The sequence below is a fragment of the Pleurodeles waltl genome, chromosome 9, assembly GCF_031143425.1.
Source record: "Pleurodeles waltl isolate 20211129_DDA chromosome 9, aPleWal1.hap1.20221129, whole genome shotgun sequence".
NCBI classification, from domain to species: domain Eukaryota; kingdom Metazoa; phylum Chordata; class Amphibia; order Caudata; family Salamandridae; genus Pleurodeles; species Pleurodeles waltl.
Window position 1 is genome coordinate 252,788,427 of NC_090448.1, and position 17,926 is coordinate 252,806,352.

The 17,926-nt window shown below is 43.1% G+C and overlaps 1 protein-coding gene across 2 annotated transcripts in view; it reads right to left on the reverse strand.

The window, feature by feature from the left end:
• The window catches only part of TAMM41 (TAM41 mitochondrial translocator assembly and maintenance homolog), a 236,417-nt gene that overhangs the window by 119,352 nt on the left and 99,139 nt on the right, over positions 1-17,926 (reverse strand). For both annotated transcript variants that reach the window (XM_069206661.1, XM_069206660.1), the window contains exon 4: positions 10,324-10,474. In XM_069206661.1, coding sequence (XP_069062762.1) covers positions 10,324-10,474 — 151 coding nt within the window. The remainder of the gene's footprint in view (positions 1-10,323; positions 10,475-17,926) is intronic.

The following is a 17,926-nucleotide window of genomic DNA, read 5'->3' on the forward strand; positions in this document are numbered from 1 at the left end:
CGTGTTATCCATTCCAACCTTGTGGCCACTAAGTCTCGCATGAAACGGATAGCTGGTAAGAGACGTTGTGCGGCTCCTCACTATCAGGTCCATGATAAAGTTTGGCTCTCCTCTAGATTCCTACCTCTCCGTCTCACTCAGAACAAATTCAAACCCCGTTTTTATGGTCCCTTCCTGATTCTCAAAAAGATTAACCCAGTGTCTGTGCGTCTTCGCCTGCCCCGGACTTGGAAGATACACCCTGTATTCCATGTCTCTCAACTTAAACCTTGTCTTCCTGATCCTTTTCACAGACAATTCTCCTGTCCTCCCCCTCTGTTGGTTGATAATGTGCCCGAGTACGAGGTCCAGGAAATCTGTGACTCTCGGTTTTTCCATGGGCGCCTCCAATATCTTATTCATTGGAAAGGCTACCCTATGAGTGAGTGTTCCTGGGAGGATGCCCCTTCAGTTCATGCCCCTCTTTTGGTCCGTCGCTTTTTCCGACTCTTCCCTCACAAACCTGGGGCCTCGGGGGCAGGGACTTACTGTCGCGCCGCAGCGCGGCATTTTACCGCAGCCCGCAGGAAAGCCGTGGCCTGCATGCAGACCACAGGGGAAGCCGCGGCTTGCGGGCAGGCCGCGGGGGAAGCCGCGAGTCCGGCCAGGGTTCGCGGCACTCGACGCGCCCCCTTCTTCTGTCTCCACAGCAAGGGCAGACGCGGCAGGAGATAAGACCCCGAGTTGGGTCTAGATCCTGCCGCGCATAGCGCATTTAGTGCGCTTTACATTTAGGCATTTAGGTAACCTTCTGCACTTACCAGTATTCACTGGCAAAAGCCGGATACCTGCACATGGTGGTGTTTATATGCATGCCTTTTCCCTTTCCCAACATGCTGCCCACTTCCTCTCTTCCCAGCATGCATTGTTTCTTTTTGTTGGACGCATGTTCTTTATTCAATGTTATACTCTTTTCCCCAATCCAAGATGGTGGTGTTTCTACTTCCTGTTTCCTACTTCCTGTCTAGGGGTATATAAGGGGAATTCAGCTGCTTGTTCATTGCGTTGCAACACTCCTTTGGTGGTAGTCACGCTCTGGCTGGTTTCTTCTTGTGGATCCAGTGTTTCCTGACCTGTCTTCGTCTCCAGTCTTACTGTACCCTCGGATCTTCAGTTCTAACGCCCTTGTGTCCTCCTTCTGTTTCAGGGAGTTCCTGTTGGAGGTTTTTTACCCTATTGGGATTTTTCCTCTGGGACTCCTTCTGGAGGGCACGGACTGTAGTGGCTTGCTATTGTCAAACAGCACTGTGGCTACCGGAAGGGGTTGCCCCTACCTCGACCAGAGCAGAACCTGCCGGAACCGGGGTCGTTCCCCAACCCTCATCAACTTCGACGGTAAGCCCAGTGAAAACCGTGACAACAGTTCATCTTGAATACACACTTTCTAATTCAGCCAAGTGAAAGCTTCCAATTTAATAGGCTGGGCTGCGTACATAAGAGCTACTTATATGTAGCTGGAGAACTACCAGTAGCTCATGAGCTAACTGTTGGAGAAGTCTGACCTAGCAAAATCAAAACAGATGTGATTATGTAAATTCTTGAGATTTCCTTTGAACCCAAACTGAAAGGTATGAATCGTAAATGGTCAAAATTGGACTCTGCGTGAGAACTGTTAAAAGTAACAGAGTGAGACCAGTGATAAGAAAAGCTCGACAGTGTTAACAACAAGTAATTTGCTACAAGTATGTGGATTTAATACTTATGCTGTGTTTGAAATTCAGAAAGAAACATCATCAGTTGCATAGGCGGTAACTGAGGAGGATACAGTCACAGAAAATAATATATACAACAAAGTACATGTATTCCTTTTTGAGTGAATGGGTAGGTGTTTGTACCTCTGCCAAGGCTTGAAGATTCTTTGAAAAAGATTCTAGAATATGTATCAACAGTATTGAAAGATAGCATAGATTTATAGTTGTGATTCAAAGAACAAAATATTAATCTAGGCAATGTCCTAGGCATGTATAGTGAGTGGGTGTGGCCTAGCGGCTACAGCGGCTTCCCTTGGAACCTGGAAACCCAGGTTTGAATCTTGGCCTCTGTGCTCGACTCAACATTATGTGATTCTGGGCAAATCACGTAATCCCCCTGTGCCTCAAAAAAAGTGAAATGTAATATGTATTTGTGTAATTCATACCTGATGTGAACAATCTTGTAGATCATGTCCTATCCCTATCATGTCCTATCCCTATCCCTATCCCTATCCCCTCACGTCCTACACATAAATCCGTTACTTCATATCTAGGTCCACACTCTATATAAATACATACATATATGGCATTTTGAACCTTTGTAGAAGCATACCACACATTAAGAGTTCAGAAAAAGTAGACGTAAAGACTGCATAGGATTGAAACAAAATTAATTTTAAAATGTTTTTTTGAATAATATGAATCTTCTCATATTTTTTTTTTTACATTTTTGAAACAGAGTTTTATCAACAGACAATTGGACTTGCAATGGAAAGGCAATGGGAAACAATGTAGCCCCCATGTATGTGAACATTGTTATATTTGCCTTTAGAACTGGAAACATACTTGCTTGTAAAAGAAGAAAAAGGGCATTACCCCTTGAAGATATGTAATGGTGACATTGTATACCCTGTATATGCATGCACTGGTACCGACACTGGATTAAGGGAATTTATGGAATTCATTCAGTTGTGTATTTTAAAAAAAACAACAAAAAAAACTGCCATTTACAAAAGGCAAACAAAAGCACACTTTCTGGTTCTTATGATACCACCAGTGGACACATCTTTGAAACTAATCTGCATGTGAACATAAATGGATTGGAACAATTTGCACTACACCCATAATCTCTTAGAGAACATTTACAATAGAGTCAGTTTTTAAGGGTACTTACAAATGACTGTATCTTTCGGAAAAAAAAACCTTTGATAAAACAAGATTAAATACTGGAGACTGTTCATAAAGGAGGATGTAATAAATGATTAACTGTAACCATGGCCATACTAAAAGCAATACATACAACCTGCTATGAAAAAGCAAAACTGGTTTTGAAGAAGGTCGGGATATAGGAAAATTAATTAAATGGATTATGCCAGACAGCAGACAGTCACAGGAAAAGTAAGAAAACTATGCTATGTAACAGAAGCCTACTGGCAAAAAATAACAATGTAGAAAAAAAATGAGCAATTGAGAATTTAGCAGACAAACAGATAAAAGTAAAAAGTAACTTATCTCTGACTATAGCGTTCTAGTTGTAATAATGTTATAACAACATTTTAAAGCACCAGAAAATGGGCAAATATTTTCAGTTAATGACTTTCAACACCAAGAACATGACATATATGATCAGATGCCCTTGTGAGGAAGCATATAGGCAAGTACGGGGGCAAGATTTCTTGAGAATAGATTAACATAAATCTAGCTTTCACGAAAGAAATTCTATTACAATAATGGTGGGGCATTTAAGTGATACATTTTATAATGTCTCACAGTTCCAGTTAAGAGTATATTGTACACCCAGGTGGAGGACACATGACATCAAGACAGTTATCAATGTATTTCAATGTTATTTTCATATAAAAAAAGGGTGTGTTTGAGTGGTATATTTGTAAGTGAATAGCATAAATCTAGCCGGCAAGTGAAATGCTGTACAGTATCAAAGGCAAATATATAATAATGGAGGGATTGTTAGGCACCCAGGATCTGAGAACAGAAATGGACTGTTACTTTATAGTGATGTTTGGTCTTTATAGAGATGTGTCTACAGATCTTTACTAAATTGGAGATGAGTTGAAGAGGTCATAATGAACACCAGGATATTGTTTCAGAATCTGGATGCATAGATGGAGATGGCATGTTACTTTATTTTTTTCTTTTTGGTACCACTTGTCTCTAGCATCCTGACAAAAGGATAGTAAATGATCCTGAAACACGAATGGGAACTGTATCATTTGTAGACAAAATCAGTTTCAATTGTAGAAGATCAAATTAATGAAAGAAATGTAAAAAATATTAATCCCATGCATGCTGAGGACGGAACTGTTCTGTCCTCGGCCGTGGTGTGTGTGTGCTGAGGATGGAACCCTTCAATCCTCGCACCCACCCATGTAGGACGCGCTGCTGCTCCCCCCCGGGCCTCCCTTTTCAACAACCCCACAGGGGACAGCAGTGGAAGCACTTCTGCTGCCACCCATCACCCCCTGATGGCAATCGGATGATGACTGTGCACTCACGGCGTGGCATCATCAAATTGAGCCAGGGATGCCCTGGAAACCATTTGCTTCCAGGGCATCCAGAGAAAGGACGCATATTAGGTGATTCCTTTGGGTGGATTCAGGTATACAGAAGTGGGGGGAAGGATTCCTGCTCCAGGATCGTGGGTGGGGCCATGATCATGGAGCACTGGACCACCAGGGATTTTCTTACTATATTATTGGGGGAGCGACCCCTTAGGCAAGGGTTGCTCCCAAAGGCATGTTGTATCTGTGTTTCAGTCCCTCCTTCTCCCCCCGGGGTCTGATTTGGCTGTTTTTAGGCCAATCAGCCCCCTGCAGGCAGAGGGGGAGTCGAAACCCACTAGAAGCCAGGGAATTTTTTATTGTGATGATTATGGGCAAGGGTCTCACCCCTTAAGGGTTTTTGTTTTAATGAATTTCATAACTCCCACCCCCCTCAGAAAAGGCAGATCGGATGTTTTTATGCTGATCTGCCATCTGGAGGGGGGCGAGACATATGTCACTAGAAACCAGGGATTCTATGCTTTAGATGTCGGGGAGTGGCCCCTTGGGCAAGTGTCACTCACCTTCACTGGGGAAATGTTTTAGCTGTTATTTGCCCCCACCCTCCCGGGTATGCAGATCAGCCATATTTTTAGGACCATCTGCCCTCACCGGAGGGCAGAAAGCCACTAGACACCAGAGATTTTTACAGTTATATGTTGGGGAGCAGCTTCTTTGGCAAGGGTCGCTCCCCTTTATCAGGGCAATCTTTTGGCCTTTTCTGCCCCACCCCGTGGGCAGATTGGCCATATTTTTAGGTCCATCTGCCCCCCACAGGGGTGGGAGTAGAGTAGGGGTTGGGGTGAGTTTGGGGCAGAGTGTGACAGATAAGTGATTGATGTGTTCACACTATGTTTTGGGTCCTTCCCGGTCATGTTGCCAATCTCAAAAGTGAGATAGCTTTTTTTAATCAGAGGATCTGGGGGAATCCTGGGTGGTAAGAAACGTGTAGCTTACTGCAGATTCCAGGACTTTTCCTGACAAACGGTTGGTGCCTTGTTGCAGCTTTACAGGTCTCGAGCTGTGAGTCATTGGTTCAGTTTTTTGACCTTTCAGTTATTAACAGTGCATTTCATTTTGTGAAATCTCTTGTAAATAAAATTGTATGTCCTAAACCTTCACTAACCCTCGTGCCAAATCCAACCAGTATGTGTGCATACTTGAGGAATAGATGGTTGTGCAGTAATATTTGGAAGGGACCAGAACGTGTTGTGGAGACATCAAAATTACCTATCACAAAATGACATGGTTTTGCAAGGGGGGGTACATGTGATACCTCACTTGTGTGGGTGCCAAAAGCAGTCAGCCTAAAAACTTATCTGAAAAAAAAATGTCCTTTTGGACCCGCTTTTGTTCCCCCTGAATCTCTGCATGTTTTTTGTCACTTCCCTGTCGCAGGCACTTAGCCCACCTGCACTGGAGGTATAATTTTCATCGGAAGACCGAGGGGAGCACTGGGTGGAAGGACATTTGTGCCAGCACGGTGGTCCCACACTGAAATGTGAGGAAAATTTGTTTTTTTATCTAAATTTGAGGTTTGGAGGGGATTCTGGGTAAGAAAACAGTGGGGGAGCCATGCATGCCACACCTCTTTGGAATCCTCCGGGTTTCTAGGTTTCAGAAATCTCTGGGTTTCGTACGTTTCCTTAGATGGCCGCTGAGCCCAAAAACACAGGTGCTCCCCTTGCAAACACAGGTTGCTTGTGATAGATAATTTGAATGCGCCCACAATACATTTTATGCCCTTCACCGTTGTGGTCACTTGACCCACCCACCAAGTGACTTAGCATTTTTATCAGAAGACCTTGGGGAACGCTGGGTGGTAGGAAATTTGTAGTGGACTGCAAATTCTGTGACTTTTCCTGACAGAAATGCAAAGAAAATGTGTTTTTCAGGCAAAATTTGCATTTTGCAGGGGATTCTGGGTAAAAAAAAAGACCGGATGAGAGACACATAAGGTCACCCCATCCTGGACTCCCCCGACTGTCTAGTTTTAAAACATTTGCTGGCTTGGTAGAGCTGGGCACCATAACCAACAGCTACCCTCACTGAAAAAAACACATTGTTTTTGGGTGGAAAAATGTGATGCGTCAATATTGCATTTTGGGCCATTTCCTGTTATGGGCACTAGGCCAACCCGCAAAAGTGAGGTATAATTTTTATCGGGAGACTTAGGGTGTTGTGGGGCGAATGGCTCCACACAGATTCCAAAACGTTCCATCCCAGAAATGTGAGGAAAATGTATTTTGTTTGTCAAAGTTTAAGATTTGAAAGGGATTCTGGTTAAAAAGAAAAAATGTGATGACAGCCAAGCAAGTCAGCCCACTCTGGATACCCCTATGTGTCTAGTTTTCAAAAATATACAGGTTGGCTAAGTTTCCCTAGATAACGGCTGAGCTAGGTTCCAAAATCTACAGCTACCCACATTGGAAAAAAAGCCTGTTTTTGGTGGATAAATACGATGCGTCCATGTTACGTTTGGGGCCGTTTCCTGTCACGACCACTAGGCCTACACCCACACAGTGAGGTACCATTTTTATCTGGAGACTTGGGGGAATGTGGGGTAGGTGGAAGTTTGTGGTTCCCTGCAGATTCCAGACCTTCCCATCACAGAAATGTGAGGAAATGTTTTTTTTTCCAACGTTTGAGGTTTACAAGAGATTCTGGATACAAAACTAGAGTGGGAGCCACACAAGGTAGCCCACCCTGGATACCCCCAGGTGCCTTGTTTTAAAAAATGTACAGGTTTGCTAAATTTCTCTAGGTACCAGCTGAGATGGGGCCCAAAATCCAAAGATAGGCACAATGCAAAAAAAAGGAGTTAGTTTTCTGTGGATAAATGTGATGTGTCCACGTTGCATTTTATGTCACGGGCACTAGGCATACCCACACAAGTGAGGTAACTTTTTTTTTTTTTTAATCGGGAGACTTGGAGGAATGCTAGATGGAAGGAAGTTTTGCGGCTGCCTTCAGATTCCAGAACTTTCCACCACAGAAATGTGATGAAAATGTGGTTTTAGACATACTTTGAAGTTTGCAAGGGATTCTGGATAACAGAACCGGGTGACAGTCACACAAGTCACTCCATCCTGGATTCCTCTAGGTGCCTAGGTTTATAAAATGTACAGGTTTGCTAGGTTTCCCTACATGCAGGCTGATCTAGAGCCCAAAATCCACAGTTAGCACATTGCAAAAAAAAGGGTCAGTTTTCAGTGTAAAAATGTGATGTGTCCACACTGTGATTTTTGCCCTTTACTGTTGAATTCAATAGGCCTACCATACAAGTGAGGTACCATTTTTATCGGGAGACTTAGGGGAATACAAAATAGTAGAACATGTATTATTATCAATTGTCTTTCTCTGCATTTGTGCCTTCCAAATGTAAGACAGCGTGCAAGAAAGAAGTCTTTTTGAGAAATGCCTTCTAATTCACATCCTAGTATGCGTGTCCACAAATTCATAGATGTGCAAATAACCACTGCTTTTAAATTCCATATCTTGTGCCCATTTTGGAAATACATGGGTTTCCTGGATACCTATTTTTCACTCTTTATATTTTACTGAATGAATTGCTGTATACCCGGTACCCAATGGAAACCCATTGCAAGATCCAGCTCAGTTATTGGCTCTGGGTACCTCAGGTTCTTGGTGAACCTACAAGCCCTATGTAGCCCCACAACCTGAAGGGTCTAGAGGACGTAACTGTATATTGCTTTCCAAAATCTGCCATAGTTAGAACTTACGGATGAAAACGTAGACACAAATGGCTGTTTTTTCAACTCAATTTTACTATTTTTTTATGTCAACTGTTACCTTCTATAGGAAACCCATGAAGGATCTACACAAATGACACCTGGCTGAATTCAGAATGCTGTCTACTTTTCAGAAATATATAGCTTTCCAGGATCCACCATTGGTTTCACACCCATTTCTACCACTAACTGGAGGGAGGCTCAAAGCACAAAAATAGGAAAAATGGGCCACATCCCAGTAAAATGTCAAAACTGTTTTGAAAAATGAGGCTTTCTGATTCAGGTCTGCTGTTCCTGAAAGCTGGGAAGGTTGTAATTTTAGCACCACAAACCCTTTGTTGATGCCATTTCCAAGGGCAAAAACACAGACACTTTCTTCTGCAGCACTTTTTCCACGTATTGTTTTAACCAAAAAAAACAACATTTAGCTGTATTTTGGCTAATTTTTACACCCCCTTCAGGGGAATCCACAAACCCTGGGTACTTTTAGAGTCCCCAGGATGTTGATAAAAAAAGGAGACAAATTTGGTATGGATACCTTATGCGGACAAAAAGTTATGGGGGCTTAAGCGCAAACCACCCCAAATAGCCAAAGAAAAAGCTGAGCACATGGGGGAAAAAGGCCTAGCAGTGAAAGGGTCAGAAACTGAAAGGATTACATCAAGAAACGATGATGGACTATAAACAGATTTCATATTGAAAATTAGTGCACTGCTTACTCAGAGCACTTAAATGAATAGATATATTAGGTAGTGTCCAAGGAATATTCCTTGGAAGTTTGGGAATGTTTTAAGAAATGATAAAATAACTTATATAACAAGTTCTGTAAGATTAGAATTAGTAACATTCTAATCCAGGGAGGTCTGAGAAATTTTGTCAGGCTTATTAATGAGACACCACCTCAGCAAGTAAGAACTGGTTTGTCTGGCTCAAGGTTTTAAGCCGGAAAAGTTAAACAAAACCTTGCGAACAAGATATGCAGCCTAATGGAGCCAGGCCTGGACACGTTCTTTGACCTTACTCAGTGCACTGGTATTTTGGGAGCGACATATGTGCTAATAGGTCATTCACAATGTTCCAAATCATAGGGGGTTGCAATTTGACTTCCCTCATAAATATGCTAGGTCTCAAATTACAACCCACTAGTTTCTTGCAGTTACAGGAATGGTGTTCTACTAGGGTCAGCAGACCGCTATGTCTGAAATTGCTTTTAAATAAACCAATCATTCTTTTACAAAAATGCAGCTTGGTTTGCTGAAAAAGAAAATGGAGTGAGTAAAAAAAAAAGAAAAAAAAAAATGTTACACAAACACATTTTTTTAAAGAATAAATAGTGGTTCCAGTGCCGACTGCCTACTCCTAAAAATGTTTTTTAACACTCAGAAAGGGGAGGTGTCCCTTGAGGACCCCTTTCCGTGTCCGAAGGGCTTGCTACCTCTCCTTTGAGTTGTTGGTAAAATAGTAATGTTTTTTCCAACTGCATTTCAAAACAATAATACATATCATAAGAAATCAGTGGGAAGGGACACCGTCAACATTCCCCTTCCAAATACCGATTCGGTATGATTTCCTAAACTCTTGTAATAGGCTATTTTAACAGTCACTCTTCCAATTTACATTTGTATGTGAAATTTACAGAGTGTATTCTAAAATGTACTTAATTCTGTTGTAAATGATAGACCTATAGATCCGCATTATGTTCCAAAGTAGTCCACCTTTTTAACACTATACTTTGTGAATTCGTAATTTTTATCTATGTTAGTTTTCTGACTTTTCAGATTATCACTTATAGATGAATAACGTTTTTTTGATTGATTTCTTTACTAGTGAAAATCTTTTCCGGCTCATTAAATGACCTTAGCACATTTGAAAAGGGGTTTTAGAATGTGCAAACCCTCGGATTTACCAAATCTGCGGGTTTAGCTAACGCTAAAACCCTTTGTATATCTGGCCCTTAATCGTTTTAAATTAATAGGTTTAGTAATTACAATGTATTTTTTACTTAACTGTAATATTGCTGTGGTGCAGCTGTAAATGTGCCACATGAACTATTTTTTTCCGAGAAAAGCTTTGCTATTTGACTCAAACTACCAATGTTAAACTCAGTGACTTGCTTTTACTAGTTAGGCATTGGAGTATGCGGGAGCTCAGTCAGTTATAGGTCTTTCTTCCCCAATTTGGATTCCTAAAGTATAATAAAGTAAAACAGAGGAATGCTTGCCAATGAATGTCTAAATTCAGCGTTTGTCAGTCAGCAGGAAAAGATATGGTAGTCTTACGAACCAGAATAGGAGAGCCCGGCGATTTGGATGTAGAGTTCTTCTTCTGAGAAACTTTCAGGAAGCATGAGAAATGCTGCAGTGACTGCGCTCTTCAGGTTACTTATTAGTGCAGTATGTAGTTTACCCTTCTCATTCTGTGTTAGGATCTTCACCTATCAAAAGAAAATCAGTCTTTACTTCACAGAGAAGCATAAGAAATAGTGGACGAATTAAGTACTGCGGTATTTCAGCTGTGAAAAGAAACATTAATTTTTGGACCTTCTAAAAGGTGTTGTAGTGACAGGACCAGAAATAGAGGTTCTTTTTATGTCTCAGTAGTCTCACCTGTGTATGCCCACACATCAAATAACCAGCAACTCTGTTCACTAAAAACAACAGTACCCAAATCCCATGTTCATGAAATAAAAAATCTATCGGAATTGAAATATTTTGAAGATATATGTCAACGACATACCTCTAGCTGGAACACAATGTTGGATTTTGGATTTTATATTAACCATTACCAGCGAGAACCGGCAAAGCTCTAGAGGTCTAGCTTTTTAAAAAATTCTGAAAAGCACTTCTAAATTGATCATGAAGAATGACTGCGTGTACTATTTTGTAATTTAGTGTGTGCATATTAGTTAAGAGGGGCATGGGGTCAGTCATACGATCAAAGCCATTTCGGCAACTCTGAGCATTAATACACCTGTTCCAGAGGTCTGTGTATGAAAACAAAGTCCCAAGTTTCTACCACAGACAGGTATTCCAACAGATTATCACCCACTGCAGTGATCACTGTACAATGTGCACATGATATGTTCCAATCAGGGGAGGGCGTACTCCACTCTTCAAAGTTGATAATACGAGCAACAAATAGTTTGGTATAAGCATCCGATACAAATGGAAAAACACAATTTTCCTTGAGTCACGGAGGGCACTAAAGTGTAGTTCATCTCTTAGGGGGGAAAAGACTTAGTGGGTTTATATACCTGCATGAACCTGTTGTGAAAAAGGTGTAATTGTGTGCGCTGAAAGCCGGTCGAGGGTCCACATCTAGTAAGGGATGGCTCATCTATAAATCATGGTGAAGATGATAAAACGTTTACCACGGAGATGGAAAATGTGACTTGAGGAAATTTTTCGTGTGGGCTAGCATGTGTGAAAGAGTAGTAAACCTGAGGCAGAACGAGCGAATTCGGGTGTGCCCAGCTATTTGACAGGGTTCAAATACACAGCTGACTCAACAATTAATCTTGTGGGTTACTACTTTTGTGTATGTAACACTTAAATCTCAAATAAGTAAGGATATTTGAACCAAGAAGAGTAAATGGTAAAGCGTGCTGAATTCTCGCAAAACTGCAGTATTTGTAAGCAAGAAGTAATCTCTTTCATTAGAGATGACTTGCAGGAGACCTATTTTTCCAGCTTGATGAGATGAGTTATAAGAGGACCCATCGAGTCTATAAAGCTGGGTCTGGTAGCTCATTGGATTAATACATCTACTTCAGGAATCTGTGCTTGCCCTCAAGGCCACAGGTTTGAATACCAGCGAGCCCCACTCAGTCTTTCATCCTTTGAGCCCTTCATCTTTCCAAGGTCTAGACAACAAGTGCCGCTGGACTGGGTAACAATAAACATCTGTTATTTCAGCACTAAGAGACCCCAAGACTTGGGTGAACATGTATTATACAAATACTTGGTACATTTAGCGAAAAACCTAAGCTACAGGTTCCTAAAGTATACATAGGCTAGCTCCTAGGAAACCAGATTGCTAAACATAGAAAGGGAGTGAAAGGAAGGAGAACTAGGCACCTCAGGGAAAATAATGTAGATTCTCTAAATTTCATGATTAGAGAGTCTGGATTTCACTAAAGACACAGAGGCTACCATTATGCATTCATCATTTATTGCTGCTCCATGCAGCCATTCAAATAGAAATAGAATTAAGAAGACAGTCTATATAAACTCCAACCCAGCAGTCATCTTTCTGTTACATCGTGGCCTAACATTGCCAACGTTGAAAACTTATTAAAACATATTAATTAGAAATTCTTAAACTTGAACTTTTTTTCTTCGATTAAATCTTGGAATTTCTCTTTCCTTTCCCTCTGCAAACTATCCTTTGCAAGTTTTGATTATCTATCAGGAAAAAAGGAAGTTATTATTTGTCCTCCAAAGTCATTTAAAAATGGTTTTGTACAAAATTTTCAGAAATTACATAACATACTCAGAAAGTCATTTACAGTGCCAATGGCCTGAGTACTCAACCTCCTCCCAAGGGAAGGGAGGGTGGGATAACACTAGCCTCCATGTCTTTAATGAAATCAGATTCTCTCATCATGAAACTTGTAGAATCTACATTTCAAGTCAAGACCGGAGGCTATCATTATGTAGGCTCAAAGCTGTGAACAGCCACAAATGAAACATGTTCCACAGGTTTCAAATGGAATTGCGCAAATACATATGCATTTGATCAATCTGCAGCCTTCAAAATCTCCTCCCAGCTGCCCACTGAAGAAAAATCCTTGCTTGCCAAAGCCCCTCTCACAGAATGCGCACCGCATCTCTCCACATGAACATCTGCCTCTTACATACACATTCGGACCCACTGTGAAACATCTGCTGAACTCACAAGATTGTGTGGACATACATAATACAATAGCAGCTAAGTCACAGCATCCTTCCTGAATTCTGCCATCCTAGATTCGTATTCCTTCACACACCTCACTAAGTATAAGTTAGGATGATCATCAAAACGTGGGTAAAAAATGGAAGCTGACTATGGCCCTCATTATGACATTGGCGGTCCTTCCCGAACACCGCTGTGCTGGCGGCCGCCAAAAGACCACAGTGGTAGCAGTAATTCGCCAGCCCAATTACAACACACAAAAACAAAACTGCCAGAACACAGCCACAAACCTGACACCGTCAGGCCGAATGATGGCCGCAGAGAGGCAGTCCCACCACCCACACCGCCATGGCAGAGAAAGACGCACCCCCTAATACGACACACAAATCAGCACAGCGATCATAGCGCAGCAGTAATCCATTGGCGGTTGGGACCGTGGCAGTTGAAATAGAACCTCCACTACAAGACAACACCACATTGGCCAATTTGAATACCCCACACCTGAAACACATACACACTCCACACCACTATAAAACACACACACAACACCTTGCAATGACAAACGACTGACATACTTTGCATGCAACGCTGAAGATCGCACTGCACACAGACATCACAGACACCTGCACATCTCTCATGCATCACACTTCACTCAAAATATTTTACACACACAAACACACACATATCACTCTCACCATGTCCCGACAAAAGCACCCCTGTTTCACCGATGATGAATTAAGGACCATGGTGGATGAAATCATCAGAGTAGACCCACAGCTGTTCGGGGCACGAGTCCAGCAAATGTCAATGGCAAAGATGATCGAGTTTTGGCATAGGATCATCAACAAGGTGAACTCAGTGGGAAGCCACCCACGCACAAAGGACAACATGCGGAGGAGTTGGAACGACCTGAGGGGGAATGTCCGGTCCATGGCGTCCAGACAACAAATCACCCTCTTTTAGACTGGCAGTTGGCCCCCACCTCCTCTGCTGGAGATCACATCATGGGAGGAGAAGGTCTTGGCGATCCTGCACCGTGAGAGCCTCACAGGAATCCCCAGAGGACGGGAAACTGGTAAGACACCTATAATCCCCTTGTAGAAAGGGTACCTGTAATACATGATTCCCCATCCCCTGCATATCCTCCCTATCCCACTAACACCAGTCCCATAGTCTACACACCCAAAAGCACACAATGCATGTACAGCATGATGCACTACGACTCCCACAATACATCACCCTTTAGCCACCTAACAATGCACATTCCCCTCGCATGACTACACCTGAGTACTGAGGCATGACACATAGCACTCACCTCACAACAACTGGGAAGTACATCAGGCAGATGTGAATAGCAATCCCTGTCATCCACAGGTGCCACTGAAAATGTCGTCAGACAACCAGTGCCACATACAACCACCTGATGAAGACCCCAGTGATGACATTGACACAGGATGTCTGGAACTGGAAGACCTACCTAGCCCATCCAGGCTCTTCGGGCAGTCCACCTCCACCAGCCTCACCCAGGACACCAAAGAGCACCTACACAACCTCTGCCACCACAACACCTGTTGCCCAATGCAACCACACCAGTGTCTCAAGGCCACGTCAATCCATAGTGTGCCCACCTGTACAGGGACCTGAGTCAGCACCCACCACACAAGACGAAGAAGGTCCTGGTGTAAGTAGGAGTGGGCACACCGTGCCAGAGACACAGGTACAGGGGGCTAGACCCAGTGGGAGTGCACCTAGAGGCCACAGGGTGGGGCAACCCAGAGAGCCACCTGCTCATGAGGCCATAGCACAAGCTCTGGGAGCATACAACCTATCCCACAACAAGATGGGCCAGATATTAGACCTGTTGGGGGAAAACCTGAGCCAGCAGAGGGAGTACCACCAGGAGGCCAAACAGGAGTGGCATGCCCTCAATGCTACCATGGCCTCCATTAAAGGTTTTATGCAGGAGGTAGTCACAGTCCTGCATGAGTCCTCCACCCACCACCAGGCCCCTTCCACTAGCCAACCTACTTACCAGCCCTCTACATTTGCAGCTAGTGGGATGGTGGCCATGCCTGAGGACTCATAAGCCACTATTGAGCCAGCCCCTGTTGTTGAGGAACCCCCACGCAAACATGGTCGCAGACCCAGACATCCTGCAGACCAACCCCACTGCCAGGAAATGAGCCTCTCCAGAACTGTTACCCTTGTGTTCCACTGAGACATCTTGTTGACTCCATGCTGCCATAACCCATTTGCAAATACCACTGCTTGGCCTAACAGACTGATGTCGCCACACACCATGGTCCCACTTCTTTGCACCCTATCATTCCCTTTGTGATGCACAATAAATACACTTACACACAAGCTATGGTGTTATGTGTTTACTCATTGTAATAGTGCAACAAATATTTGACATGTCACAGCAATGGAGTCATAAAACACAGTGAATATGTGTATGTATCATCCTGCCATCCGGTTCCCTGCAGCAAAGCCAGTGTCCATACATCCCTGGGTCCTCAGGAAGCAGAGAGGGAAGAGTGTGAAACATCATCCACATCACATCTGCAAGTTATAGCACAGAATGTACATCGCATGTGAATTGCATGTTGCCAACAGTATGTACCTGCACATCATGATGGTTAACTGATTTACAATGTAGCTTTACCCATTGATAGACAATCCAATGCTATTGCACACGACCACAACCCTGTTCAGGTAGTATGAGACAAGGTAATCGCTGCATCTAACAGTAATTATCTGAGTAATAGACACTCATTGTAGTTGTACTACACTTCTCACATCCTTGGATGCCAAGTATTTACAACAACTGAAGTCACAAGAAGCAGCATACAATGCCAATGAGCATATGATACCAGCATGTAAAAGTCACAAATGTGTGAAGAAGAAGATAGGATGTCTAACATATATGCAACACAGAGAGATGAACTAGATTAGAACACAGTGGGACTGTTAACTACTTGTTAGACCACTCTTGTATACACACATCTGATACCCTAATGGGATCAACACCTACTCCTATCAGGAATAGATCAGGAAGTACATTTACCTGTACTCCAAAATGTGACATGTAGAGAAGTACCTACCAGTAGCTTAGCTGAAGTACTGCTGTATGAGCTCTGTCCTTCTGCCTACATCTTCCTCGTCCCCATCTTCGTCACTCATATTTCCTCCCTTCTCTGCCACCGGATTGTCCCCTACTCCTACCTCCTCCAGCCATGGAATATTCCTCCATATGCACCGATTATGGAGCATGCAGCAGGCCATCACAATCTGGCACACCTTCTGTGGTGAGTCCTGCAGGTAACACCTCAGAGATGTGCAGACCTCTGAATCTTGCCTTCAACAGACCGAATGTTCTTTCTATCACCCTTCTTGTTCTCCCATGAGCCTCACTGTACTGTTCTTCAGCCTTGGATTCCTCGCCGGTGTCAGTAGCCAGGAGAGATTGGGATAACCTGAATCACCTGTGGATAGGGTAACCTAACATTTACAATCTGCTATGTTGCATGCAGACTGAGTCAGAAGGCTGGGGTAACAGTAGTTAAATATACACTCATCATACTCACAGATGAGGTAGGCCCTCTCTTTGTAGAGGTGCTATCAACCGTGGGACACTGCTATTCCTGAGGATGTACGAATCAAGGACAGACCCTGGAAACATTGCAGTCACCTGGGAGCTGTACTGGTCAGTTAAGCAGACCACCTGCACATTAATGGCGTGAAAGCTCTTACGGTTCCTGTACAGTTGCACATGAGCCCTGGCTGATATTAATGCAATGTGGTTGCCATCTATGGCCCCAATCACATGAGGGATATGTCCCATTGCAAAGAAACCAGCCTTCACACTGGCCAAATCAACATTATGGGAAAACTGAATGTAGCTGTCCATATGTTTGACTAAGGTGGTCAAGACATTCCGCAACACATTGCTAAACATAGGTTGTAACATGCCTGTTGCCATTCCCACTATCACCTGGAATGAGCCAGGGGCCAAGAAGTGGAGGACGGATAGCACCTGCACAGTTGGAGGAATGGCTGTAGGTTGTCGAATGGCTGGCAGCAGATGACACTCGAACTGGGCAGACATCTCCCTGATTGTAGCACGGTTCAGTTGATAGTGGGAGATGATGTGGCGTCCTTCCATCATTGCCAAGTCAACCAGGGGTCGGCATAAACACATGGCATACAACGCAAGTGTGTCAAAGATTACACTTCATGCACCCTATTACATGGTCGCATATGGAGAATCAACATCACATGTGCTACCACTTGTTGCATGCGAAGCAGATTTCAAAGTACCAAGCTATTGCAATTCTCATGTTAGTTGCACATAGATCTTGGATTTACAATGGATGACATCAGTTAGCTGCATGTCTGTCACTGCTAGTGTAAGGTCACCATCAATATTTAAGTGTATTTCCTATCTGTCATGATGTCATATTCTGATTCTCTGCACACTCCGAGTTAACACTGCCTGATGAACAAGTTACGTACCTTCAGTAACGCTTTTTCTGGTGGTTACAGTAGCTACCTGTGGATTCCTCACCTTATGAATTCTTCCAATGCGCCAACATTCAATGGAAATTTTCTTCTCAGCATTTAATGTCAACGAGGACGTCACACTTGCACAGCTCCATGTGCGACTCCGTCTGACGTCATTGTGGAAATAAGAAGTCCTCGCCGGCATGCTGTCGTCAGTTTCACCATTTTGTACGTGCCTTCGAGGCAAACAGGTGAATACCGACCTCACAAGAACAATATATACCAATCCAAATACAAATATAAACCACAATATTTGTTTATATAAAGACACCAAAAACATATATACATTTATAATAAAAGAAGTCTTGGTATGACCAGACAGGCAACGGGGAGGTGGGTGACTCTGTGAGGAACCCACAGGTAGCTACTGTATCCACCAGAAAAAGCATTACCGAAGGTAAGTAACTTGTTCTTCTGATGGATACAACTA